General features: G+C 37.9%; 1 protein-coding gene across 2 annotated transcripts in view; it reads left to right on the top strand.

Moving 5' to 3' along the window:
• The first annotated feature begins 3,716 nt into the window (after positions 1–3,716).
• SLC24A2 (solute carrier family 24 member 2) overlaps positions 3,717–27,933 on the top strand; it is a 208,854-nt gene continuing 184,637 nt past the window's right edge. For both annotated transcript variants that reach the window (XM_025051383.1, XM_025051384.1), the window contains exons 1-2: positions 3,717–3,869; positions 5,645–6,731. In XM_025051383.1, coding sequence (XP_024907151.1) covers positions 5,799–6,731 — 933 coding nt within the window. In that variant the 5' untranslated portion in view covers positions 3,717–3,869; positions 5,645–5,798. The remainder of the gene's footprint in view (positions 3,870–5,644; positions 6,732–27,933) is intronic.

Genomic DNA, 27,933 nt, shown 5'->3' on the forward strand with positions numbered 1-27,933 from the left:
GAGCAAAAAAATAATGAAAGAAAATAATATATATACAGAAGCTCTCAAAAAAAGAAGGAAAAAAGAAAGAGAAAATTAAAAAGCCTAGAATTAAAAAAAAAAAACAAAAAGATGGCGCCTATAGGCTAGAGCAAGGCAGAGAGAGAGCCCAACATGGCACCCACCAGTCTCTGACCCCAAAACTGTGTTAATCAGATGCCTGCCCCTCAGGGCAAAACTCCAAGACAAGCAAATGGGTTTTTCCCACACAAACTCCAAGAACATCTCTGCTGGTCACTTCTGCTCTGGGCCCTGAGGGGGTGAGTCTGGGAGCAACCCCTTTAAGAGCTGTTTCTCAGATCGTTACAGCTGTGGGTCTCATGGATGCAAGCCTTGTTGGTTTTCAGAGCTAAGTGTTTTGGGGGCTTCTTTCTCAGGTGTAGATTTTTAAAGTTAGGGGTACCCAATGTGGAGTTCAAACTCTTAGATTCTCAGGGAGAAGCTTTGGTTTTTGAGTTCCCTGGTGACTGTGGGTCACTGCACCAAAGGTAGGGCTTAGGCAAGATTGTGTCGCAGCCTCTTCTACCTGACCTAGGAGCGGCTCAGCCAGTGTTTTCATGTTTTTCAGAAGAAGTTGTTTCCTCTACAGCTGTAAATGCAGTGTTTTCTTGGAACAGGTGAGTACAGATTTCTTACCTCACTATCTTGAATGGGAACCTGGTTCATTTTTCCCTTTGATTTATATTCAAAATCTTTCTTAGCTTGAGTATGACCCCATACTTTTTAAAACTCATTATTATTTTTAAATATGTTATTATTTTTTTAAATGCTCCTCTCCAAAATTACAAAAAGTGCCTAACAATCTTAACTAATAATTATCAACAACTCCTATAAACTCTATGTTCAAACAAATCAACCAGTTACTAGAAGGGTAAATATGATGTTAACTACTTTTTATACATATGCAGGTAACCGAAAATAAATATATATGTAGTTGGCTCTTTAATAATAATTTATACAGAGAAACCCATTGATTACTTAAATGTCTTAGCAAAGGCTACTGTTTGATAACTCATCATTTGGTGGTAGTAAATAATCTCATGAAGCTCCCTTTTTCTTCATGACCAGATAGTAAATACTGTGAATCTAGGAGACCTATAGGTGTTGTTCAACTCTTTTGCTTTCCTGTAGTGTGACTTAGACAAATGATAGGCCATGTTTTTCTTCATTACTATGATGATGGTATTTTTAGCCTTCTCATCTGTCATGGCCATTGAGTGCCAAGTTCAGCTGCCAAGTCTTCAGCCCAATGTGCCTCTTATTGAGATGGTATGGAACTGTGTGTCAAATACTACTAGTCACACATCTAACATTTGTCTCCCCTTCTATATCACCAAGAGAACCCTGATTTTATAAATGGTGATGAATAGCACAGTTAAAATATTCTTTATACTCCCTTGCAGCTAAGTATGACTATATAACCAAATTGTGGCCAATGAAATGTAAAGGAAGTGTTGACAGAGTGTCCCTTCCTAAATAAAAATGAAAAGCCTAGCAAGGAGGCCTTCTGCCTTTCATCCTTCATTCTTTCCCTTCTTTCTGCCTGGAACAGAGATGTGATGCCTGAAAGAGGCAACCATTTTGTGGTTATGAGAATAAAAACCATATATTCAGGAAGACAGATCAAAGGATCTGGGTGCCTTGATGACATCATGGAGCTATTGCACAAACCCTGGAGAGTCTGCATTCAGACTTCTTTTTACATGAGAAAAATAAACTCTTACTTGGTTAAATCATCAAGGATGAGTTTCTATTAAATGCAACCAAATACAAACCCCAACCAATACAAACTGCAGATTGATAAGGTCTTCATCTGTGCCTTATTCCCCTTTCCATCAAGTAGAGACTTAGGGTAATCTCTGGGTTTTAAGGGAAGTTAGCTGGATAACATTTATAAAGATCTTAGAAGGAGGAGTGTGACGTGGCTATATGAATATATATTTTAAATATATACGTTACAATCTTTTTCTTTTAAGAAGAACCTTGTATACAAGATCTTCTCCCCACATGTAGCCAGAGGCATCTATTGCATCAGGGAAGATAGGGATGGTTAAACTAGGAAAGCAAAGGCAAAGGCAAGGTAAAACTAAAGCCTAATTGGTTACCCTGAAGTCCAGTTTGTATAGAAAAGGCACAATAAGTGCATGATTGTTTTGTTTGTTAAAAAGTTTCAAAATGAGTTCATTCCCTCTTACCCACCTACAATGACCAATCAAGTTGCTTTAGAAACATTAAGAATTTGTGGATATAATCACATTTATGTGTTTGAAACAATTGCAATGATAAATTTTTGATGCTAAAATTAACCAATTCTTGCCTAGTGGGAGCCTATTTGAATTGGTCGTTTAGTCTTTTTGACACAAGCCTCATCGTGGTTGATACTTTCCTTGCTTTCTGTTAATACTTATAGATAAAATGATATGATGTCTGGGAATTGCTTTAAAATGATGGCCCAGGAAAACGGGGTATGAAATGAAATTGGCTATGAGTTTATAATTGTTCAAGCTGCTGATGACCCCATAGAGATTCATTATACTATTCTTTTACATTTGTATATGTCTGAAATTTTACACAAGAAAAGATAAAGATTTTTTTAAAAAATGTTTAGCCTATGACTTCCAAAAGAGGACCCTGAAATTTGTAGCAAGACAATAGTCTTAAATATCTGGCTCTGATGGGAGGAAAAGAAATTTCCCGGTTCCCAGGGCTTCTCTTGACACATCAAGAGTAAGTGCAGAGTTCTGAATACAGAGGTTTACCCAAAGTCAAAGGTAATGAGCTTCCCAGATATGACCCACGTTCCCCCAAGTCCCAGGAAGGCATGAAAAAAAACCCTCTCTAAGTGGAAAACAGGAAAGGGTGGAGGGTAAGGAGAGTGGAGAACCTATACTGAAAGTCCCAAAGGTTTCTCATGGAACCTTTGGAAGTTTTGGTGGTGGTTGCACAAAGCTGGGCAAAAGGGGCTTCTTTCAAGAATCAGTTTGTCTTGTCTTCTCCCACTCTTTGGCCAAAATTCTTATTTCTAATTTCCAACAAGCCTGACTCACTTTCCGTGGCCAAGGGCTCTTTCTCTGAAGAAAGGGTAGGAAACAGCACTGGGCTGGGAGTCCAGAAGCCATCAAGTGAACTCTGTGTGTGACTCAAAATGAAACTCTCTTGGGTCTCATGTTCATCACTCACGAAATGAAAGGTCAGCGGGCAAGACTAAAGATCCTTCAGTGTCCCAAACATCCAACCTGAGACTCCAGGAAGAGACAGCCTTGCAGGCCTTCATGCCTCTTCACTGAACGACTCCTCCACCTTTAAACATTACATCACCTCCTAAAGAAATATGTGACTGTTGTCACTTTTGCAGATAATTGGAGAGGAGGTGCCCAGCATAGATGACACCCTAAATTGGCAGCACCCTCAGTCTTTGGGAATCAGGCGCGTCACCGACCTGTACGATTTCTCCTCTCTGTCCTTGCTCGCCTGCAAATCCTGACCCCGGTCCCCACTGCGGAGAAATCTCCTAAGAGACGACTGCCAGCGTCGCCTCTGCGCCCAAGAGGCGTGGAGCAGAGGGAGCGGGAGCTGAGCGCGCTGTGGCCACGCTCCCGGCGCAGAGTCGAGAGGGAGGGGCCGGGCAGTACCAGAGGCGGCGCGCGGAGCTCGCCGCGGCTCAGTCTCCTCCGGAACCCAGCCCTGGCGGGCGAGAGCAGCGGCGAGCGCGAGCCGGAGCCGGAGTCCGGGCCTCGGAGCGGGGAGGCGGAGGGCCAGAGAAGGCTGTGGACCGAAGCGCGTACCGCGCTCGGACCCCCGCCGTGTCCGTGTCCTCCAGACAGATTCCAGTAAGTACTGGCGGCCGAGTCTCTGCTAGCCTCCAGGCTTGGTGGCTGCACTGGTCGTTGTCTCCAGATCCTGGTTGCGCGCATCCCGCTGCTCCGTCGCAGGCTCACAGGTGGCTCCGTGGTGGACGTGGGTGCCCCAGGCCCCGCAAGGAGTTAGCCAACTCCGTTCCCGGGCGCGGTTTCCGAGCCCCAGCTTCTCCCTCCCCAACTGCCCTTGCTTCCGGCTTTGGGTGGAGGGCGCGCAGAGGGGCGCTCCCCTTTCCACCCCACCCACAAAGGATTCAGGGAGATGCGGGCCAGGCGCCTCCCCAAGCTACATCCCAGATCCTGGCTCACTAATGGGATGTCTGTCCTTTAGTTTTATTTTCCTATTAACCCACCAGGGAAAGTTTGGGACCGTACAAAGCAAAGTTGGGGCGCGGCTGGGGGTACACTTCTCCAGCGGAGGCCGAGCTCACAGAGCGGAGTGATGGGTTTATAGGTCGAGCCCGGCTCGGGCTGGAGCTGATAGTGCACCCTGGGAGTTGAGTTCGTTTCTGCCGATTGCCCCGGCCCAGCACTGTGAAAATCTCCGGAGAGCTGTGAGTCGCTTAATCGTTTGTGCTCAGTGTAGACAAATGCCAGCCATCCTGGAATCTCTTTGACGGGTTCAGTTTATCTCAGGAGTCAGCAGCATCTCAACCTGCTTTGACTTATGCTCTTGCTCTGCAAACCCGAGCTCCAGGTAATCTCAGTGTTTAACTGGCGTGTATTTAATTAGCTTATTTTACACCTGAGGTGATCTCAGCGAATGTCTCTAAAATGAAATCATTAATATAGGAAAAAAAGTGTTTTTAAAGAAAGTTATAAAGCGGATTCTTCAGAATATTAGCTGTGGTGTCTATGTATTTTACTTATCTCCTCTGTGGGATAGAGAATGAAAACTGCTTGGCCATCTAACCTACTATAAAAGAAAGTGTTGGGGCTATTTGGGGCAGAGTTGGTGGACAGAGGTATTGCTGCAATTTGCATATTGTTTATGAAGTATGCATTTGGTCTCTTGAAATAGCCTATTTGTTCGGAGTTGTTTGATTTACTAAATTGTCTACTTTAAATGACTAAAAATTGTTTTGTAAAAGTGAGCTTTAGTTGAAAACAATATTTAGATGTTCAGGGAAGACAATTTGTTAATGTCACTACAACATTCTTTTGTAAACTTAAATTTTTCAAAGGCTACTGTATAGGAGAAGCTTTGCATGAAAAATAAGATCCTGAGATCTTTAAGTGTTCAGGAAAAGAGTGCTACCTCCTCCAACATTCAACCCTTTCCAAATGAAGATTAAATCAGAAAAGTGTGCCTGCATCTGGAATTACCTAATTGGACTAAAAGAAAACATAGTGAATAATTGTTGGTTGTCAAGTACTTCTAAAAGAAGTGGCATCTTTTTAACATTGGGAGATTGTCTGTTACATGATTTAAGGTGGGATAAACTGATAGACTTTCATCTATAAAATTTTAATCTTTATACACATCTAACCTAATATTGGATTTACCAAAATGTTTGTGTTTGTACGTCAATTATTGTAAATGCCTACGATGTGCCACATTCCACTCTTAGAACTTCATGTGTTTTAACTCATCCTCAAAGCACTCCTTGGTATAAATGCAGAGGAGTTAAGTAATGTACCCAAAGTCACACAGCTACAGGATAGGACTTAATCATAGCTAAAAAGTTCTTTTTGTGAAAAAGACATATGACTTTATGATTTACTAATCCTTGTTTTTTTTTTTTAAGCATAAATGTTGAAAATATTTCCTGTGAAGTATAAGAATCTCTGATTGTGGAAGTGCCTCCAAGCACCATTAACCATCAAGTGAGGCAAAGTATGAAAGAACCATCTGGTTGAGTTTACAATTAGAAGACGACCACATCCACCAGAAGACCCAGGATGGATCTGCACCAAAGCAGCACCATCACTTTCCTTGAGAAATGGTGTTCAGATAAGTCACCATCTGGCTGCAGAAGACATTATAATGTCAGGAAAAAACTGAAGTTAATTAGAATCTTAGGCCTTTTCATGGGCCTGGTAGCCATTAGCACTGTCCCATTTTCAATCAGTGCCTTTTCTGAGACAGAGACATTGAGCGCAGGAGAGGCCAGTGGTGCAAGTGGCCCTAGGGTAGCACATGGTTACCTTCAGAGAACTCTCTTAGATTTAAATGACAAGGTTTGGGATTATACTCCACAGCCACCTCTTCCTCAGGAAGGCAAATCTGAGAATAGTACAGATCATCGTGCCCAGGGAGACTATCCAAAAGACATCTTTTCCCTGGAGGATCGAAGAAAAGGCGCCATCATTCTCCATGTCATTGGAATGATCTACATGTTCATAGCCTTAGCCATTGTCTGTGATGAGTTCTTTGTTCCTTCTTTGACTGTCATCACTGAAAAACTGGGTATTTCCGATGATGTGGCTGGAGCTACCTTTATGGCTGCCGGGGGCTCGGCCCCAGAACTTTTCACATCTCTCATAGGGGTATTTATTGCTCACAGCAACGTTGGCATAGGCACTATTGTGGGCTCAGCAGTGTTCAATATCCTTTTTGTTATTGGCATGTGTGCTCTGTTTTCTAGAGAAATCTTGAACCTGACATGGTGGCCTCTCTTTCGGGATGTGTCCTTCTACATTGTTGACTTGATCATGCTGATTATATTTTTCCTGGATAATGTCATCATGTGGTGGGAAAGCTTGCTTCTCTTAACAGCTTATTTTGCCTATGTGGTATTCATGAAATTCAACGTCCAAGTAGAAAGATGGGTGAAGCAAATGATAAATCGCAATAAAGTCGTCAAGGTGACAGCACCAGAAGCCCAAGCAAAGGTTGGTGGTGATAGTTGTTTATTTAATGTTCTTCTTGACCATAGTTCTAAATTATTGTGTTTTTGAGATATGCTGTTTTTTAATGTGATGGTCGTTGGGGTTGTAGTGAATAGTAGGTTGCTTTCTTCTGTAGTTCTCTTATAGCCAGGCTAACATGACAGTAGGAAAAATAATATGGGAATATTCTTGTGAATGTCTACTATGTTCTCAAGCTATTTGCTTCAGACTAAAATGTTAATAAATATAGGTTACATAAGCATCCCAGAGCAGACTCAGCAAACAAAATAATTTGTCTCTTATTTTCTGAAAGTAGGCATGATGATTTTGTGAGCAATTTAATTTTCATGGGAAAGTGTGTGCCTAGAAGGCTGTTTTTTCTTTTTAAACGGGTACATGACAATTATAATGAACTGTTTCTTTAAAGATATTTAGGGAAGAAAGTTTGTGTGTGTCATCAAGCTATACCTTTAAGTCAGCAACCTAAGGCCTAGCAGGACAGGTCATTAGAATGGGTCATGGCTATTCTTCTTGATCCATTCAGTAATGCTCCAGAGCACTCAGCCAGGAACTGATTGGGATCCAGTGAAGAGAGTCACTGGCAAGCTTTTCTTCCTGCTTCTGTAGCTCGATGGCTCATTTTGCATGCTGTGATAAACCTGACTCAAAATATTTTTACAGTAGCTCTTGAGGGAATTTTAATGACAACACTGGCCATCCTACTACTTAGATGGTGGTGAGCAAATTGGTAAAGAGCTTAGAAGAAATTGATCTGCAAAGATGTAAATTATTTTTTTAAATATTGGATAAGCAACATCAATAAAATTTTATCTTTAGTATAGTGATGCAGTTCTGATTTATATCCTAACATTGAAATGTTATCTCTGCATGTGATTTTAAACAGAAAACCAAAATACATATGCAAACTTCATAGTAGCATCTGGGAAAATTCTCATGTATGCAAAAACAGATGTTGAATGAAAGGTGAGTTATTTTGTCCAGAATAAAAAGAAAAAAATTATATTAGTATAATTCCTTTATGGTCAAGTTTGATGGCCATCTATTATTTTATAGTAGCCATGAAATGGAAGCAAAGTGCAAAAACAAAAACAAAAACAAAAACAAAAAACCCCACCAGCAGTATTTCTATTTAGGACATGCAGAAGAGAACTGCTTTATATTGTATTTTTCTAACGTTTCACTCAGCACATGGTTGTTAGAAATCGTAGTACAAAAAAAAAAAACATCACTTAGTAATATAGATGCAAATAGGTATTCAGATGTGATAGCTGACCATATATTCTTGAAGTTATGACAGGGTCATCACTGAAGCCCCTCTCCCTGCTCTAATTTTATAGTTAAAAGGATGACTCTTCAAGCTCTCTCCTCAAGCCTGACTGCTAGTTTGAGTGGTTTGCATTAAAAGTCTATGTGTTTATTCCAATTAGAGTGCTGAACAATTGCCAATGGAAAGGCATATTTTTAGAGGCAAGGAAATGATTTGGTGTCTTACAAATATCCTGGGCATATCAAGGGTAAAAATTCTTTTCGAGAACTCAGCACTTTTGTTTTGTTACACCATAGCGGAACTTTATTAACTTAGACACAGAGTCAGCTAAAGGTTATATTGGCAACATTTATGAAAAAGGAATTCTCAGAGCAATCCAATGATGTATTTAAGATTGCAGGGGGATTTTGTATTCTGATTTGGGGCGGGGGGCGCAGGGAGCTGCTTTCATGAATTTGGGAATAACTTTTTAAATACAATTTACAGACAGTATTTAATCATTCATAAGCCATTCATTAAAGTAGCTCTAGCAGGATTTTTACATACTATATTAGGTGATTGTTATGTCATTTTATGATAAATTAAAAGTCAGCAACTTAGGCTGACATTCCTTAATAGTTGTTATTTAAATCCATAATTTTGTGCTATATTTAATACTGTACATGTTTTAATTTGGAAATTCTAGATTTACTTAATTAAAAAAGGAAGATTATATTCATGACTATTTCTCCTATTTCTGATTTTTCCCTAAAATGTATTTATTATATTATTTTCCTTTTAGCATCAAATAGGTTTCATTTATCCCTTTTAATTATTATTATTTTTTGGTATTCAATAACTAGATTGAACTATAAGTATTATGGGAATAGAATTTTTAATATAGCTATGTCTTGTTTGGTTTTCCTCAAAAATACTAGAACACAGTTAACCAGCAGTATTTCTATTTAGGACATGCAGAAGAGAACTGCTTTATATTGTATTTTTCTAACGTTTCACTCAGCACATGGTTGTTAGAAATCGTAGTACAAAAAAAAAAAACATCACTTAGTAATATAGATGCAAATAGGTATTCAGATGTGATAGCTGACCATATATTCTTGAAGTTATGACAGGGTCATCACTGAAGCCCCTCTCCCTGCTCTAATTTTATAGTTAAAAGGATGACTCTTCAAGCTCTCTCCTCAAGCCTGACTGCTAGTTTGAGTGGTTTGCATTAAAAGTCTATGTGTTTATTCCAATTAGAGTGCTGAACAATTGCCAATGGAAAGGCATATTTTTAGAGGCAAGGAAATGATTTGGTGTCTTACAAATATCCTGGGCATATCAAGGGTAAAAATTCTTTTCGAGAACTCAGCACTTTTGTTTTGTTACACCATAGCGGAACTTTATTAACTTAGACACAGAGTCAGCTAAAGGTTATATTGGCAACATTTATGAAAAAGGAATTCTCAGAGCAATCCAATGATGTATTTAAGATTGCAGGGGGATTTTGTATTCTGATTTGGGGCGGGGGGCGCAGGGAGCTGCTTTCATGAATTTGGGAATAACTTTTTAAATACAATTTACAGACAGTATTTAATCAATCATAAGCCATTCATTAAAGTAGCTCTAGCAGGATTTTTACATACTATATTAGGTGATTGTTATGTCATTTTATGATAAATTAAAAGTCAGCAACTTAGGCTGACATTCCTTAATAGTTGTTATTTAAATCCATAATTTTGTGCTATATTTAATACTGTACATGTTTTAATTTGGAAATTCTAGATTTACTTAATTAAAAAAGGAAGATTATATTCATGACTATTTCTCCTATTTCTGATTTTTCCCTAAAATGTATTTATTATATTATTTTCCTTTTAGCATCAAATAGGTTTCATTTATCCCTTTTAATTATTATTATTTTTTGGTATTCAATAACTAGATTGAACTATAAGTATTATGGGAATAGAATTTTTAATATAGCTATGTCTTGTTTGGTTTTCCTCAAAAATACTAGAACACAGTTATATATTTTTAGGCGGAAAAGTGCATAATGATGTGTGATTTCCTTCAGGAAATTTCACCTTGTCAATTGTACTTTTGAATTATTGCTGAAAAAAAATTCCAGCAATTAGTCTTTATCATATGCCTAATTTCAGAATCTTATGGAAGTTTTGCTCTCCAAGCACTGAACATAAGGTGTCCCAAAGAGAGATGAGTCCTGGGGTGCAGCCATCTAATTCTCTGATTTGAAAAGTTGATTTCTGGCTGTGTACCCCACCTTTCTTATAGAAGTCGATGCTTCTAACATCTTCAGAACACTCAGAAAAAAAGACCCTAAGCCAAAACACAGCCCTCAGCAAAGTCTTCATAGAGAGGAATGTGCTGTCCATAAATTTAGGATGCACTAAGCATGTTTTCTTAGTGGCTTAATGCAAAGCCATCTCATTGTCTTATTTGCACAATTATGGGGCATGGGAGTTTGGGAAAGTGGAGGGAAAATATTGTAGATATTATACAAATCATCGGAGGTTCTTGTGAAAAATATCATCAACTCTGCTGGACTCTATGCAGTAAAATGTCTTTGAAGCTACTTGCTTCATAGACAAGTTGAAAATCTTAATTTGGTTCTATTATCGATGATGTTTGTCATGGGACAACTGTGAAGCATGTAAAAATGTGAACTGGCATTTTTTTACCTTTAGTTAAAGTAATAGTTTCTCATCTCATTTCATAGTTGCTCCATCTCGTGTGCATTTTTTATTTGTTATTATTATTTTTTAGTAGTTGTATTATCTTTTAAAAAAAGTCATGTAATGTCATGACACGATAAATGTCCAGGGGTTTGACTCAGTGAAAAAGATATTATCGCCATGTGTATAATAAGCCTTATGACCTCAGAGAAGTCACATAAACTCTCTGAACCTGTTTCCTAATGAAAATAGTAGTATCTACTTCATAAAGATTGGAAAATTATTTAAAAAGTGAATGTTAAACAGCTAACATAGTCCTTGGCAAATGTGGGTTGTTTAACAAATGTTAGTCTTTTTTTTTTTTTCTGTTCTGAAATGAAAAGAGAGTAAGAATAAATTTGAGAGTTTCAAAACATTTCTTGAGGATTAGAATTTACCTTAGCAAATCATTGAGTAAAGCAGGCCATTTTCTCCCTTAGAGGCATATAATATTTGCCGTATTATAATATTTATAAGCCCTAGTTCAAATACAGTGAATATATGGAGGCCAGATATTATCGTAAACTCCAAGGAAACCTCCAAATGCCTTTGTTGTTCTAAAATTTTACTGTGTAGAATTTTGCTTGAAATAAGTAGGCCATTAACTGAGGTTTAGAAAGATCTATGCTAAGCAGAGATTTTTGTTTTTTAAAGTATTTTTATTTATAAACGATTAGGATTCTCATCTAAAAACATCACCATAGCTTGTTAGGAATAAATTTGTATCCTGCAGGATGTGAAGCAGTGGAGTTTCAGGGCATCCGCACATTTTGCTATGCGCCTGGCGGACTGCTGAGGTCTGTTGATCTCTTATGGTGCTAGGCTGTCATTGGCCTAGAAAGCAGCTGTCCATGGTATTTAACTTCTTCTTAGACTTGGCACTGTAATCTGACAGCAAGTCAGCCCAGTTCTAATGAAGGGAAAGGTCTAAATAAAGATGCTTAAAGCTGAGCAGTTGAAGAAGAGCAGGCTACTTAGTGATTCAAGTATGCCTTGCTTTATTTAGTTTGTGTGTTCCTGAAAAGTTGTTTGTGAACAGAATTTTTTTCAATTCCAGTTGTTATTAATGTTCATGAGAAAATCAGAATTGAAATAATATTATAAACATTCTTATATGGTGAAGTATTTCTTATAAGGTACTAAACTACAAATAATTTTATTAACACTAATCTATAGTCCCAAGTGTGCTTAAGTCACAGAATATAAAACTGAATTTTTGTTCCCCCTCCAAATCTAGAAAATAAATTAGTAAAATAATTGTACGAACTTCAAAGAAGGTACAGTAAGATCCTCCTTGTAATAAATAAAAGGATAATATTATTTAATAGACTTGGAAATTCTCTATCCTTCTCAAAAGAAAAATTTAGGCATTAAAATTCTTAACACGCTAGATACCTGTGAATGTAGTGTGTTTATTTATTTAGGGATACAACATGGCACTATTTTTCTTGTTTTGTTTTCCTCCACTTATATTAAAAGCAAACCCGTCAGTTACTTATTGCATGTGATTCAGAGAATGAACAAGGTGTTTTGAGGGAGCCAGAAAGCCCACTGGATTTTAATATACAGAGTTCAGATTCCCTTGGCTGTTCCCTTGTTACTCTGGTTTCTCCAGCAAGAGATGACCTAAATGATGTGAATCTTTCTGGCAATGTTGAGAGGAGGAGTTACCCCTACATACCTTCCTTCCTCCTCTTCTCCTTCTCTCCTCTGTCCCTTTTTCCCCCTCCCTCCCTTTTTTTAATGGTAAAACCAGATAATTTATATTTTAACTTTAACAAGAAATCGGATTGTTATGTTAAGCTGCTCTCTGGCCATTGAGGAGATAAGTAATCTACAGTGTGAATTTGACTGGATTAGTTTTTCCATATTTTGACCTTCAACCTTTTTTTGTTTTAGGAAAGTCTCTGGTAAACAGAATACAGTGGCATTTTCTTTAATTCGGTTTGACAATCATTATTTTTAACTGGAAAGTTTAGTTTATTTACATTGATTGTGATTACTGTTACATTTGGATTTTCTATCATGCTATTTTATACTTTCTGTTTCTTCTGATCTTTCTGTTTCTTTTTATAATTTTTCCTTGCCTTTTTTTTGGATTGAGTTTTTACTAAATCTGTTATTGCCATTATTAGCTTGGAATTTATATACCCAATTTCTTTACTTTTAGTGTTTACCCTAAAAATTTTATGTGTATATTTAACTCAACACAGTATAAAGTTAATATCTTTACACTCCTGCTAAACAACCCAAGACCTTAGGACATTTTAATTCAATCACCTCTCCCCAATTATATAAGATTTGAAGTCCATGATTAAGTTCTACCTTCATATTTTGTAACAGCTTTATTGAGGTATAATCTTTACTTTTTTAATCCTACAAACTAGATATTGTCATTATGCCATCAATTTTTTTGATTTACTCACATTTTTAATCACTTTTTTCCTCCTCATTCCTTTTCTAACATCAGACTTGTTTTACTATGATTTTTTTCCTTTGCCAATTTACATTCTTTATAAGTTCCTTTAGCAAGAATCTGTTAATGGTAAATGCTCCTGATTTTTATTTGCTTAGAGATGTATTTTACTTTTGTTCTTGGAAGATAGTTTTGGTGGGTAAAAAATTACTTCTTATCCCATTTTAAAAATAATACCTTACTGTCTCTGACTTCCATTTTTGCACTTGAAAAGACCACTATCAGTGTAAATATTGCTTCTTTGTAAGAAATCTGCCTTTTTTCTTTGACTGCTTTTAAAGTTTTTTCTTTGTTTTTCCTTATGCTAGGTCAGGTGTGGTTTTCTCACTTATTTATCCGCTATTTGCGATTTATTAGGCTTTCTGAATTTGGGCATTAGTGCTTCCCACCAATTTTGCCTCTACCTCACTCTTCCTATAATCTTCTAGAATTCTGATTAGATATATGTTGTACAATCTCAACCTATTCTTCATGTCTTTTAACTACTCTTCTTTTTTTTTAATCTGTGTTCCTCATTGTGGTCATTTCTTTATAACTGCCTTCTAGTTTCTAATTTTCTCTTCAATTTTTGTCTAATCTTCTAAAGCTGATTGTTTAGTTTCTAATTTTAATTGTATTTTTCATCTCTAAAAGTTTTTGTAGCTCTTTTTCACATCTTTCTGGTTGATTTTTATTATTTCTTATTCCTTCATCATTTAATGTCTTTTATTTCTCTAAACATGTTAAATATATTTATATTTTATATTTGGTATTTCTAATGTCAGTATCTAGTTTTAGGTCTAGTTTTGTTGTTTTATTGATAATCAAATGTGTAAGGCTGCTTCCTTATTTAGTTATTTTTTTAAAACTTTAAACTCATATTCCTTGGAACTTTACCTGTGGGAAGTCATTGAAGCCTGGGTTTTAAATGTATTCTTCCAGAGAGGACTTTGTTTTTCTTTCATCAAGTGCCTGGGAGCACAACAAACCTGGGACCATTCTAACCTAAATGTTTGACTTTTTTCCACCCAGGTAGGGTGAATTCAGACTCTAAACCCCTATATAAATGAGTCTGTGGTTGGAAATTCTTAAGGAAGACTTTTTTCTTTTCTTTTATTATTTATTTGTTTATTCGTTTGTTTGTTTAATTTTTGCAGTGCCACTCAAAAACAAGAACAAACTAGGCATATCTTTTTCTTCCTTATTCATCCTCGAAGACTGTCAACCCTTTAGGATTTTCAGCTTATTGGGAAGGGAGGTCTTGGAACTATCTCCTTTGTATCAGGCCTTATGTTTGTGGCTTCTAAAACCCTAGTCTCCAGGCAACTGAAAAATGGCAGGTACCCTGAAGGCAAAGCAATATTGTGCTTACTTGGTGTTCTGGGTTCTAAGAAATTTCTAATTTTAAAATATATTTTAAAATATAATAATATCCAACATGTTCAGGTATAATATATTGAGAAAGGTTTCCCTGAATGTTTAATCCCTTCATATTACCAAAATATGTTTCAGACTATAGATTTATGAAAAGGTAATGCATATAATAAGGGAAAATGATTTGGAATTTTAATTGTGTACTTTCAGAATGTTTAATACAACCTGACCATCATAAAAAAAGCTCCTCATTAACAAAAAATCCTACCAACAGAAAATTTTGAGTCAAAATAAATCTAAGAGGAAATTCTAACAGAAAGTGTTATGGAACCAGTTTAAATTTGCTTTTTAAATAATATTTTTATCAGATACTGAAAGTAATCTATTCATCGTACAAGATTATAAAAACACATCGAAACATAAAAAGAACATTTAAAATAGCCTGTAATAGTTCCATTGTGCCATCTAAAAATAACTATGCACATTTTTGCTTGTATTCTTCCAGACTTCTTCTTCTTCTCCTCCTCCTCCTGCTCTTCCTCCTCTTTCTCTTCTCCCACCCCTCCTTGCTTGCTCACTAGTGCACACACACACATATTTGTACATACATACATATATGCATATTCACGTATATACCTATATATCTAAATAAATTGCAATGATATTGGATATACACAAATTTAAACTTATATTGAGTATATATACCATTTTAATCGTTTTGTTTTTAATTGGCTGCTTATGAACATTTACTCGTCATTAAACGTTCTTCTAAAATGTTATTCATTGTTTAGCATTATCATAGAATAGAGTCATTTTTATATTATAAATTACTGCAATATATCACTACTATAAAAATATTACAACAAATAGCCTTACATGTAAATTTCTGATTTTGCAGAAGCAGAAATTCTAGATCAGAGTTTATGAGTTTTTTAAATTTTTTGCTACATTATAACATACTTAGTAGTGTTGACTACTATAATTTTTAATATTTTCCAATTTTATACACAAAACAGCAATTCATTCTTTTAATTTGCATTTCTTTGATTAATTGGAAAGTTGCATGTTGAAAAATATGTTTTTTGAGAATTAAATTTTTCTTTTATAGATTGCAAATTTCCTATTTCCTTTGTGTCACTTAAAAAAGTTTGCTGTGATGACTCTAAGGTCTCTTACAAATATATGCTGAGGATCACTAACTTAAGTTCTCATCCTTCCCCACATTTCCACATGTAACTAAAGACAGGAGGATTTTGCAGTTTTATTCTGAAGGAAGAGGCCTTGTGACCCAGGAGTTGGGAAATGAGGTTCCAGGGATGGAGATGTGCCCTGACCATGTGACCTTGGAAGATCCTCTACCTACTAGGAAACCTATTTCCTCATCCAGAAAATGGGAGATTTGACCTAGATGACCTGAAAGATTGCTTTCAGCTTATCATTTCTGTTCTGAGAACCTCTAATACTTACTATGGAGAGTACTCTAACCATGTCCAAGTAATAACCTAATACATTTACTTAAAACAGAAAACCAGATTCTAACCATACTCATATCACCAAACTCTTTTCCTAAACTGGCTTCCATGTAGTATTTTCATGCACATGATTTATCGCTTGGCCAAGCAATAATTCCTGCTTAAGCATGCTGTGAGAGGTAGCTCTTCCAGACAGACAGGAGAACAACTTGCATGGGAGGAAGTTATTTAAAATGTACTGCAGGACACTGGGCCTCCTTAGCCTTTGTGGCTTTTGGCAGTGAAAACCCTACTTGGCAGCTGCATATGCATCCCTGGACTGCTGATCTTTCCAGAGTTGAGAAAAGGGAGGCATCTGAACTGGGCGTGTGCTTAATACCAGGTCCTTACTACATCTACACTCTGAAATAGGTATCATCTTCACCTGCAGATCAGGAATCTGAGTGTCAGAAAACAATTGCCTAAGATCCAAATTTAATGGTATTAAACTCCATTTGAACTTGGGTCTGTCTGACTCCTAAATGCATGCTAGTTCTCTTAGTGCTTCTCCCTGAACAATTGAGAATAAAGAAAAGGAAACTTTCAAATTAGACTAAGGTTTCATATTAGTCAGTAACTTTCAAATAATTTTTACCATGACCCCCACTAAGAAATATATTTTACATCCCAACCCAGTATAGTACACATGCACATTCATACACATACATACATATATGTACATGTTTACATATACATATAAAAATAATATCTGAGTGTGAGGCACTTCCATAAGCCTTATATTTTCTATTCTATTAAGAATACTCGTTTTAATCTTCTAAAATAGTTTCATGATTCACCAGTGGGTTGTAACCTGAGTTTTTTAAGTATCATATTGAGATTTTTTTTTCTCTTCTTAGCACAGCTGCCCTGCAAAGCTGTGCTAGTTTACTGCACCAGAGCATCTGTCCGATCAATGGGATGAATAGGGTGAGAAATCTAGATACCACTCTGCTGGACAAGCCATGTGCTTTGGTGTGGGGTTGTGGCTGCCCAGAGGAAGGGGTGCCTTTTCTTCATTTAACAAAGGAGCCCTTTGGGCTGGAGATGGCCTTGCTTCTTATCCTTGAACTTCTCTTTTTTTATTGACTATTTAGACCAAGGGTCCCCAACCTCTAGGCCACAGGCATGTGGCCTGTTAGGAACCTGGCCACACAGCAGGAGGTGAGCAGTGGGTGAGCAATGAAGCTTCATCTGTATTTACAGCTCCTCCCCAGCCCTAGCATCATCATCTCAGCTCCATTTCTGATTATTAGGCACTAGATTCTCATAGGAGCACCGGTTCCTGGTGCCAAAAACATTGGGGACTGCTGATTTAGACTTTAAATGCCATGGATTCATAGAGACCATTTAAGTACACGTAAATCCATGCTAATTTTCATGGTTGGGGCTAATTCAGCCACATAGAGCTCAATCCACATGCTGTCGCAGCTTTCTCCCAGAACGCACACTATGTCTACGTCCAGTTGGGTAACTTTGGCCCTCAGACCAGTGAGATTTGTGCCGAGTTCTCAAGTGCCAGCACCTACCAAGCAGTCCCTTGCACTCTAGCTATGACACAGATTGATTGCAGGGTAAGGAAGATGCAAATTGAAGCATGATGTGTTCCTGAGTCTTGACTCATCCTTGGTTTCCAGCTTGTCGTCAGGTGGAAAAGTAATGTGTATGAAACAGTGAGGTATGAAATCAGAGAGAAGCAGAACCTTGACAAGAAGACCGTAGCTGCATTTCTATTAGATCGGTTTCCTTTCTATGATGGATTGAATTTGTAAACCAAATGATACAGACACAGTTCTTGTGCTAGAAAAGCTGGTGGGTTTGGAAAAGGTCTGAGCACTAGCCATGTTAATGCCATGTTTGCAACTTTAAAGGACACGCTTTAATACAGAATCCTGTATTGGCAAGGACCAAGTCTGGAGAGATAGAGTCCCTTTCATCCCACACACTGGCTGTCTAATGCTGGACCAGGCCCTTTGCCCCAAGTGTCCCCTCTTTGAAAATGAAGAGGCTGGTTTATCTCTTGGGTCCCTGCCAGATCCGATAACTCCGTGCTTCTCTGTTAATGAGAAAGAAACAAGTATATACCTATAATTTTGGACAAAAGAAGAGGCGGTCAAGTAATGAAACCCTGAACATGCCACCTTCAGAGTTCTTTTCCAATTAAGAAACCCAATTAAAGGGGACTAGTTTTTTTGGAGGGGTTATACGGGCTTCTTTACCCATCTGTAGGACCTTCTTACAAAGGACCAAGTGAGCTTCTGGTGCTTTATAAGTGACTTTCTCTTTGGCTAATTAATGGACATGAGCTGGGCAAGCAGGTTGCAGGTAGAAATACAAGTTTTACCCTGAGCAACCCTATTCCTCCCACTTAAATCTGTCATCTGTTGCCCTAACCACTCATGTAGGCTGAGTCAGTTTCATTTTTTCCTGCTATCTGATAGAAATCAAATAGATATTGAGCCACTTCTATTATTTTAGGCCTGTAGTATGCACTGAGCATTGATGCATTCCAAGAACCTGTGACTTAGTTTTCTAAGAGGGTTTATGATGGTTAAGGTTTAACACAATGGAATTATTATTTAAGCCTAGGATAGAGAGTAACCCTCCTAGCTGTGTGATCTTAGGCAGGTTACCTTACCTCTCTGGGCTTACGTTTGCTTTTTTATAAATTAAACAAATAATAGACATTCCCTCAGAGAGAGGCTGTGAACTCTGATGAGATGGCATAGGAAAAGTGCTTAGCAGAATATAGCCCCACCCACCCACCTAAAGATACTACCTCTGGCCTCTGGTCCACTAGGTCTCTTCTTCCCTGTGCTACTAGCATGCTCTCCCTGAGTCCTGTGTCTCCCCCAGTGTGTTCTCCTTCTGCCACACTTCCTGGGCCCTCTTCTCTATGCCTCCCATGCAGGCTTATGAAGGTGCAGTTCCCCCACTAATCTCTAGCTAACAGTCAAATCCTCAGTGTTCTGACTTGAACCTGCTCTCCTGCTGTTCTTGCACAGGATTAAGAGAGAAGCAGTTTCTCTCTCCGTGAAACTGAACCTCACTCAACCATGAAATTCTCTTGAGCCTTCCTGTCTCTGCCCCATAATTGTACCTACTCTTTTCTTACATACATCATCAATATTTAATCTTAGCTTGTCACACTTCCATTCAATCGTGGCTATACCTTATGTTGGTTTGCCAGCATGTGTTTTCCGCCTTGGATTGAATCGTTCCCCTTGACTCAGGGACTAACCAATTCCATTTGCAGTGTTTGGTCCCTGGCTCATGGGTAAAAGGACAAAGGACCTTCAAGACGTCGATAATAGCGGTGATGAATGGTTTATGTGTTAAAGTGGCAAACAAAAAATTCTGATTTAAGAAATAGGAGTCATTAGAAATTCCCTAATTTCCTCAGGATGCAAGTGTGGGTGTTAGGGTAGGTAAGGACTCTCAATTCTAAAAATCAGATCAGTCTAGCTGTGGCTTCCAAATAGTTCTCATTGTCTTATAGCATTATATAGTGTTTTTCTACTGACTTTTTAATACCAGTCTTTTTGAGATTTAATTCACTTGCCATAGAATTCCCCCTAAGTGTACAACTCAGTGGTTATAGTATATTCACAGAGTTGTAAAATCATCACCACCGTCTAATTTTAGAACATTTTCATCACCCCAGACAGAAACCCTATACCTGTTACTTGCCACTCCCCTTTCCGCTCTCCCCCTCGTCCCCAATAGCTCCTATCTACTTTCTATTGCTATTTTCTGGACATTGTATATCAATAGAATCATATAACATGGCCTTTTCTGGACATTGTATATAAATAGAATCATATAACATGGCCTTTTGTGTCTGACTTCTTTCACTTAGCATGATGTTTTCAAGGTTCATCCATGTTGTAGCCCTTTTATGGCCAAATATTCCATCATATGGATATACTACATTTTGGTTATTCATGCATTAGTTTATGGACATTTGGGTTATTTGTACTTTGGGGCTATTATGATTAATGCTACTATGGACATTTGCTTACAAGTTTTCATGTGGATATATGTTTTTAATTCTCTTGGGTATAAATGAAGAATGGAATTGCTGGTTCATATGCTTGCTCTATATTTAATATTTTTTAGAAACTGCTAAACTGTTTCCCAAAATGGCTGAACCATTTTACATCCCTATCAGCAGCATATGAGGGTTCTATTTTCTCTACATCTTTGCCAACATTTGTTATGATATGCCTTTTTTATTATACCCATCATAGTGGATGTAAAGTAGTATCTCATCGTGATTTTGATTCACATATCCTTGAAGATGATGATATAGAACATCTTTTTCAGGAGCTTATTGGCCATTGGTATATCTTTAAAGAAATGTCTATTCAGATTCTTTACCCATTTTTAAATTGGGTTATGTGCCTTACTATTGAGTTTAAGAGTTCTTTGTATATTCTAGATACATGATTTGCACATATTTTCTGTTATTCTATGGGTTTGTTAAGGAATGTGCTCCACAGATGGGGCAACTCCTGGACTGGCAACCCCTGCATTCCCGAGCTGCTCCATATTGTTCTCTAGGCGTACTTCCATCTAGGGTGATTTGGGACCCTTGGATCAACCCTAAAGCTGCCTCTTCCCTTGAGCTGATTTTCAGAAAACCTTGTTCCCTTTGAAGCAAAGGACTGGAAGAAGATCCAGGGTTTGTTTGGAGTCCAGGACTTACCAAGTTTGGAGACCCAGAGAATGAGAATCTACTTGAACATTGGGCTCAGGATGTTTGTCATCTGGTTGCTGTATCACCCTTCTTTACCTACTCCTGACTCTTCTCTGTATTAAATAAGAGAGTTTCTTGTCATCAGATCCCTTTCCTGTGTCTTACCCAGAAGCCCTGTCGGGAAAGCAGTTGGGCCACAGTCCTTCACTTCCAGATGTGAACTTTGCCCATTTGCTGTCTGGACCTTGGCACTTAGCTTTGTAGATCTTGGTTGCAGGCCAGTCCTGCCCCTGAACCCCCTTTCCTTCAATATAGCCTCTCCCACTCCAGGCCCCAAGAACAATTGCATCCATTTTGAGCCAAGCTTCGTGTTTGGAGCCACATACTGTAAATAATAATACCAGTAATGATCTACTTCGTCATTGTCTAGTATGAACAGTAATCACACAAACCTGGTTAATGAGCATACTCTGGGGGTAAAGAGAACTTATCTAAGCAGTCATGCTTTGTACAAAGATGCACAATTTGTTCAGAGCCCTACTGGTTTCCAAGGCGCTCAGGAACCATTCTGTCTCTCATTTCTAGCTAACTTCAGCTGCATGGCAACTGGTAGCATGGTGGAGGCAGTTTTGTGGCCCTGAACAAAAGGCTGATTTATTTAAATAGGTTCAGATGTGCCAGGCTGCTCTTTTGATGCTTACTTTGAAGGGCCATGACAAATCTGCTGTTTTCTTCTGCCTTTTATTTTAAGACCAATTAAGTGGATAACCACAAATAGCTCTGACCTTGAAAGTCTAAAGCGAAGGTGAAATGTGAGAACAGACTTAGGAAACATATGTTTTGGCATGTTAATACTCTGCAAGTCACACACACTTAAGTAAAACAAATAGAACAGGACAAGATAGTGTTGTGCGTTAGGAGGAGGAATTCGAATGCCCTGGAAAATAGCTCCACGTGTTTCACTGGTGGGTAATCATAAACTGTGGAAACATTAATCCAACTCTCTCACTTCACTGTGGCTCTGAAAGACCAGTCCCAAATGAGTGGTTTTGCTAGTGACGTTCAGTGCATAATCACTCTGGATCAACATCTCTGCTGCACACCACTACTAAGCAGCCCCAATACATGCTTTTAGTTATTTATTTTTAGCAAAACAGTGCTTAAAGTACCATACCACAATTTCAGTTCCGTTTCTTGCAAATGTGGATCACAGGAAGAACCTTCCGTAGTTGAATAGCTTGTTTTAAAAATATTAACAGCATGGGAATTCTTAAAAGTCTTAAAGTTGAGTTACAGAGGTTTAAAGAGTTTTTTTTAAACCATTTAAAAAAATATTAAGTATTTTGTGATGTGCTATAAGTTGCCCTTCTTAACCTTCACCTAACCAGTCCAGAGGAGGAAAATGCTTGTCCAAGAATCTTATCGAGTCTCTGAATCATCAGTATTAAGTTTTAGTTTTTATATACCTATTTTAAAACATTCTTATAGTCCTACTAGATCATTAAATGCTCCAATATCTCATGAGTTATATATGTGTTTATCTGTCCCCAATTTTTTCCATCAAGAAATGGGAACAGATGGCTTTTCCCTCATCTCGTTGGATAGTGTGATAATTAATGAGGTGATAGGAATGGATCACTATCTGAGCCCACGTTCAAATGAAACTGCAGACACAAAGAGTGGCAAATGCTGAATGACAATATTAGGAAATAGAATTAAAATTATTTCAAACACAAAATTATTTCAAACACAATTTATTTGTAGGGTTCAAATAAATTGACTTTATAGAAAGGATTGCTCTAATGTAAATATCTTTAAAAATTATGTAATCATCTTGGGAGATTAATAAAGCAGTTTTTGACAATCTGTATTTGTATATGATTATAATCCTCTAAACTTACATTTATCTGGAAGCCTTATGTCCAGATGTCCAGAACAGAACCAAGATTCAAAGCCAAGAGGACTTTTGAGAAGCCGAATAGATACCAGAAGATTGATGCTCCAAATTTCAGGCATTTAATACTATAACAACTTTTTGAGACTCTTTATAATAGTCTGTTTACTTTCATCGTATACAAAATTTAAATAAGTTGGGTTGCCTGGTTTCTCAGCCCATAAAGAAATTAGAAGCGGCCAACATAGTCTCAGTGGAGCGGGGAGATGGGTGGAGTTCTGAGTCAGGGCAGACTTCTCCGTGCACACTGTTAGCCAGGCCTGCAACTGGCCTATTCACTGCCTTTAAGCAGATTTTAAAAGGCTCTCTGTTCTAAGCAAACCAATTAGAAGAGGCACACATACCCAAAGTGTAAACAGCCCTATGAATGCAGGACTTGATAAGCAGAAGACACCTTTGTGCAAAGAGAAAGGTGCCTTCTCTTCTGGGTAGGCAAATAGAGTGCCCACCAGGACTCATGGCTTGGCATGGAACACAGGCTCTACTCATCCCTAAGTCATGAACCTTTGGGTAGTGCAGACATGCAAGGTAGTGCAGACATGCTGTTGCCTTGTAGATCACATCAGTAAGACAGCAGAAGGATAATGTGAGAATCAGAATAACTATAAAACCACTCAAAAATATACCTGGGATAATTATGGGTTCAAAACGGAGTACTTTACCTTCTCATGGCACCTGTGAGCATCAAAGCGGTAAAGTAATGAATGTTGATGTTACCCACAGAAACATTGAAAGAGTCTGAATCGTATTCAGTGTGCCTTGTGCTAGACCCAGTGGAACTGTTGAGACAAGCTATAGAATGGGGCAGGAGTGACCTACATGTTCACATAACTGGTGCCATGATCCAGGTTGGTGATGGTGGTGGCCTGGCCAGGATGGCAATAATAGAGGCAGTGAGAAATCACCAAATTCTAGACATATGTTAAAAGTAGAGCTAAAAGCATTTGCTGATGCATTAGATGCAGGCTGCAATAAAAAGAAATCAAGGATGATACTAAGATTTTTGACCTGAGTAACTGCAAGAGTGGAATTGCTCATTGAGATGAGGAAGACTTCAGGAGGAGCAGGTTTCAAGTGGCAGATAGGAGTTCGATTTTGGACTTAAGTTTGAGATCTAAAGGGCTATAAACATCTAAATGGGGATGTTGAGTAGGCAGTTGGAGATGAGTCTGGAATTCAGACTACAAATCACAGGATTTGGAAATCATGAGACTCTAGTTAGTATGTAAAGCCGTGGGACTGAATAAAATCACCTGAGAGCAAGTATAGATAGAGAGGAGGTTGAAAGCCTTAGTCTAGAGGTTTATAGCATTGAAACCTAAGGAAAATAAGGAGGAACCTGCAAAAGAGTCTGAGAAGTGGCAGCTACTGAGGAAACAAACCTGGAGAATGAGGAAGACAGGTGAAGAAAGTATTTAAAGAAAAGAGAGTGATTGTGTCAAGTGGTGACCAAGTAGGATGAGGACAAAGAATTGAACATCAGATTTATCAAGGAGGAGATCATTGGTGACTTGACAAGACCAGTCGTGGCATAGTGGGTGGGGTGAAAACCTGGGTTAAGTGGGTTCAGGAAACGGGAGGATGGGAATTAGAGATATATGTAAAGGAACAAACAAGTGGATGCAAGCCAACAGAAAATATAGAATCAAGAGATCTGTACTAAGTGAGGAAAATCATAGCATATTTGTGCGGTAATGGGAATGACACAGCAAAGTTGGAAGATTCGATGATGCAAATAGGGGAGAATTGCTGAAGCAATGTCCTTGAGTAAGTGGGGAATGGAAGGGAGATCTTGGCACAAATGGAAGGGTTGGTTTGGATAAGTGCCACTTAGTAAATGGTGAAACTGGGTAACCACACGGCTGCAGGTAATGGGTGAATTATTGGAGGAACTTCTGGAAGTTCTCTTTTTGTTTTTGTTTTCTCAGCAAAATAGGAAGCAACAGATTTCCAAAATTTGACTGAAAAATGCTTTGATGAGTAGTAAAATCATCTGTCAATCACACCATCATTCAAAGAAACAAAGTTATGTGGCTCAGATTGAATTCCAAAAATCTGTACTGCTCGGGAAGCCAAAAAGCCGAGTAATACACATTAACCCATGTTATTTTAAAAGACTACATTATTTTTTTGACATCAGGATGTAACAGGGCATTTACCTGCAGGTCAGTGAGTCTAAAAGGTGGCTTTCTCACTCCTTTAGGAGCCCCAGTTACACCACTTCATAGTTTATGGTAGAAACATATAAGTCCATGAAATATAAGCTTCAGTAGAGCAGGAGTTTATTTTGTTCACACATGAATCTCTAATTCCTAGAAGAATGCCTGGCAAATAATAAGTGCTCAGTAAACAATTATTAAATGAATAATTGATGCCAAACCAAGGGCAACCAGAGTATTTTTCACTTAAAAGTATAGTTACCGATTATTTTAGTGATCTGTTTCTACATCCTCAATTTTTCATCATTCAGGTGAAAGTATCCGTATGGCTACATCGCTGCTTTTTTTCCTCTAAACACTTTATTCTTCAAAAGTAACTGAAGAATATTGCTTATAGCTCCATTTTTATGGGATTATTTCAGAGGCTCTTAATCCATAAAGTCAGTTCTCACTTTGAAAAGCCGACAGAATCTCTGTACAGAATGAAAATCTGCTCCCTGATCTTATCTGGTCCAATCTCATTATTAAATGGTTATGGAGATTATAGAGTTTAATGGGTAAAATGCTGGGCACCATCTGTTGGTGAGTTGGACACCTACACTGAGAAACCAGATATGGTGGGATTTCAAAACGAGGTCCTCTGGTATTGAAGTTATGCCAACTTGCTACCATATGGCAGGCATAGAAAGAATCAGAAGCTAAAGAGAAGCAATATGCTTTGTATCCTAGGCCCAGGTACCTGTTTGTAGTTGTCTTTTGTTTGATCTTTGTAAACATTAGGATCTTGAGGTAAGATCATTGTTCTTTATTTCCCTTTGCTTGGCAAGATGAGTATCTTCACATAAATCAATAAGCTACATACTGATTGCTGTGCAGTCTTGACACAAAATAGCTGTGCAAGCAGTCTATCCCAGCAGCCTCAGAGGAGTATGGGGTCAAGGAGATCCCAAGCTAGTGAGTCAAGGAGAACAGATCATTTTACCTTAGTAGAGCAAGGAGATGTTTTTTAGCTCCGACTTGTCTGGTTAGCAAGAATTATTGACAGACACTAGTGATTAGCAGGGTTTAAAAAAACTTTTTAGAGATATTGAATTGTCATACCTTTAAGGGGAATTGTCTTACTTTTTAAGAACAAACCGAAACTGTCTTTTCCTCAAACTGTTTCTTAACTAGCAAGGGGATATTTCTGTTTTGTACCTTTTTGCTAACCAAGAAAAAAAAAAGCCTTCTAGAATTTTAGGTGACCATTATTTAAAGCAAGAAGAGGAGGAGGAAGAGAAGTTGCGTTAGATTTTTTTCCATTCTTCTTTGCAACTAAATTTATGAATCAGCAAAATTTTCTAAGTATTTTTTAATGCAGCCATGTATTTTGCTACCATGTTTAGTTTCATCAAAAACTGTCAGGACGATTTACAATAGCCAAGATATGGAAGCAACATAAATACCCATCAACAGACGATTGAATAAAGAAATTATGGTTCATATATACAATGGAATATTACTCAGCCATTAAAAAAATGAAATCCTACCATTTGCAACAATATGGATGGACCTAGAGGTTATTATGCTGAGTGAAATAAGTCAGACAGAGAAAGATAGATACCATATGATTTCACTTAGATGCAGTGTCTAAGGAACAAAAAGAACAAACTAATCAAAAACAGACTCACAAATATAGTGAACAATTTGGTGATGGACAGAAGGGAGGGGGTTTGGAGGGCTGGGAGAATGGGGTGAAAGAAATGTAGTTAGCATTAATTAATATGATGGCTAAGTGGAGGGCTAGGGGAGGAAGGGAGCAGTTGGGAGGAACATTATAGATGTTTTATGAACATTATAGATGTCTAACCAATGTACTGTATACTTGAAACTAATTTAAATAAATAAATTTATTTTTAAAAAAAACTCTCAGGTTTATCACACATGCAGAATTGCTACATGTAGGACAGACCCCATGCTTGTCTCTTGGGGTACAGAGATAAATGAGACAGAGCCTTGCCTTCAAGGAATTTATAATCTTTCATCATTTGGCCAGTCAGTTGTTTCAGTCTTGAGTTGGCAAATTGAATAGGTTGACTTCAGAATTTCAAGATTAGCATTTCTGTTTTAAAGAGGCTTTAGTAGAAACCTGGGCATAGATTTCAAGCTTTATGTTTCTGGTACCATCTCTCACTCCCCTCAAAGTCTTCTAGAAGCATCAGTATTTGCTAGAAGGGCTACAGAAAATGGTCTTTTTCTGAGTGAAGTAAGCAGACTTAAGACCCCTTTCAAAGAGCCTAGTCTGAAATGGAGCCGGATAAAATCTGGTTTTCTAGTTCCAGGATATTCTGGAACTCTACTATAATTTTCAGTGTCTCCCACAGGAGAATTAGATGTCACATAATAACACGATTGCCCAAGCAGAAAACCCCATTGAGCCACGCTGTTCCCAGCCTTCTGACCTACAGATACTGTGGGATTATAGATGTTGTTTTAAGACTCAAAGTTTGTGGTAATTTGGTAGACATCAATAGAAAACTAATATGCACAACCGTGATAGGAAAATTATATAAAGAGCTGTCCAAAAACATTGGAATATCAATAGCTAAGCTTTGAGCATTTTTGAAGAACCATCATAGAATATTTAATACCATGATTCTCCTCTTCTCTGAGTCCCTTTGAAATTGTTTTCTTTTTCTCTTTATTTATATAGTTTAAAAAACCTGTGGAAGGTTGTACACATTTGTTTATGGATTCATAATCAAATATTTATTGCTTATCAACTATGTATATGCCTGGCACTCAGTTGGGTATGTGGAGGAAAAATCTGACTAAAGCCTGGTCTTTGCACACCAGGAGCTCTGAGACATGAAAGCAGATTATTTTGTGGTTTGGATGCTCAGGTTTGAAAGTTATAGCTGGTTACACAGGGCACTGGAAGCAAGTAGCATTTACCTTGGTGAATTTACCCCAGTCAGAAGCCTGGCTCTCAGCCCAGTGGGCTCATAAACCTGATTGGGATGGCCCATTGCAAAGGGATTGTCTCTCAGAGGTGGACTTGAATTGCACAAGCTC

The sequence above is a fragment of the Pteropus alecto genome, unplaced genomic scaffold (assembly GCF_000325575.1).
Source record: "Pteropus alecto unplaced genomic scaffold, ASM32557v1 scaffold95, whole genome shotgun sequence".
Taxonomy (NCBI): Eukaryota; Metazoa; Chordata; class Mammalia; order Chiroptera; family Pteropodidae; genus Pteropus; species Pteropus alecto.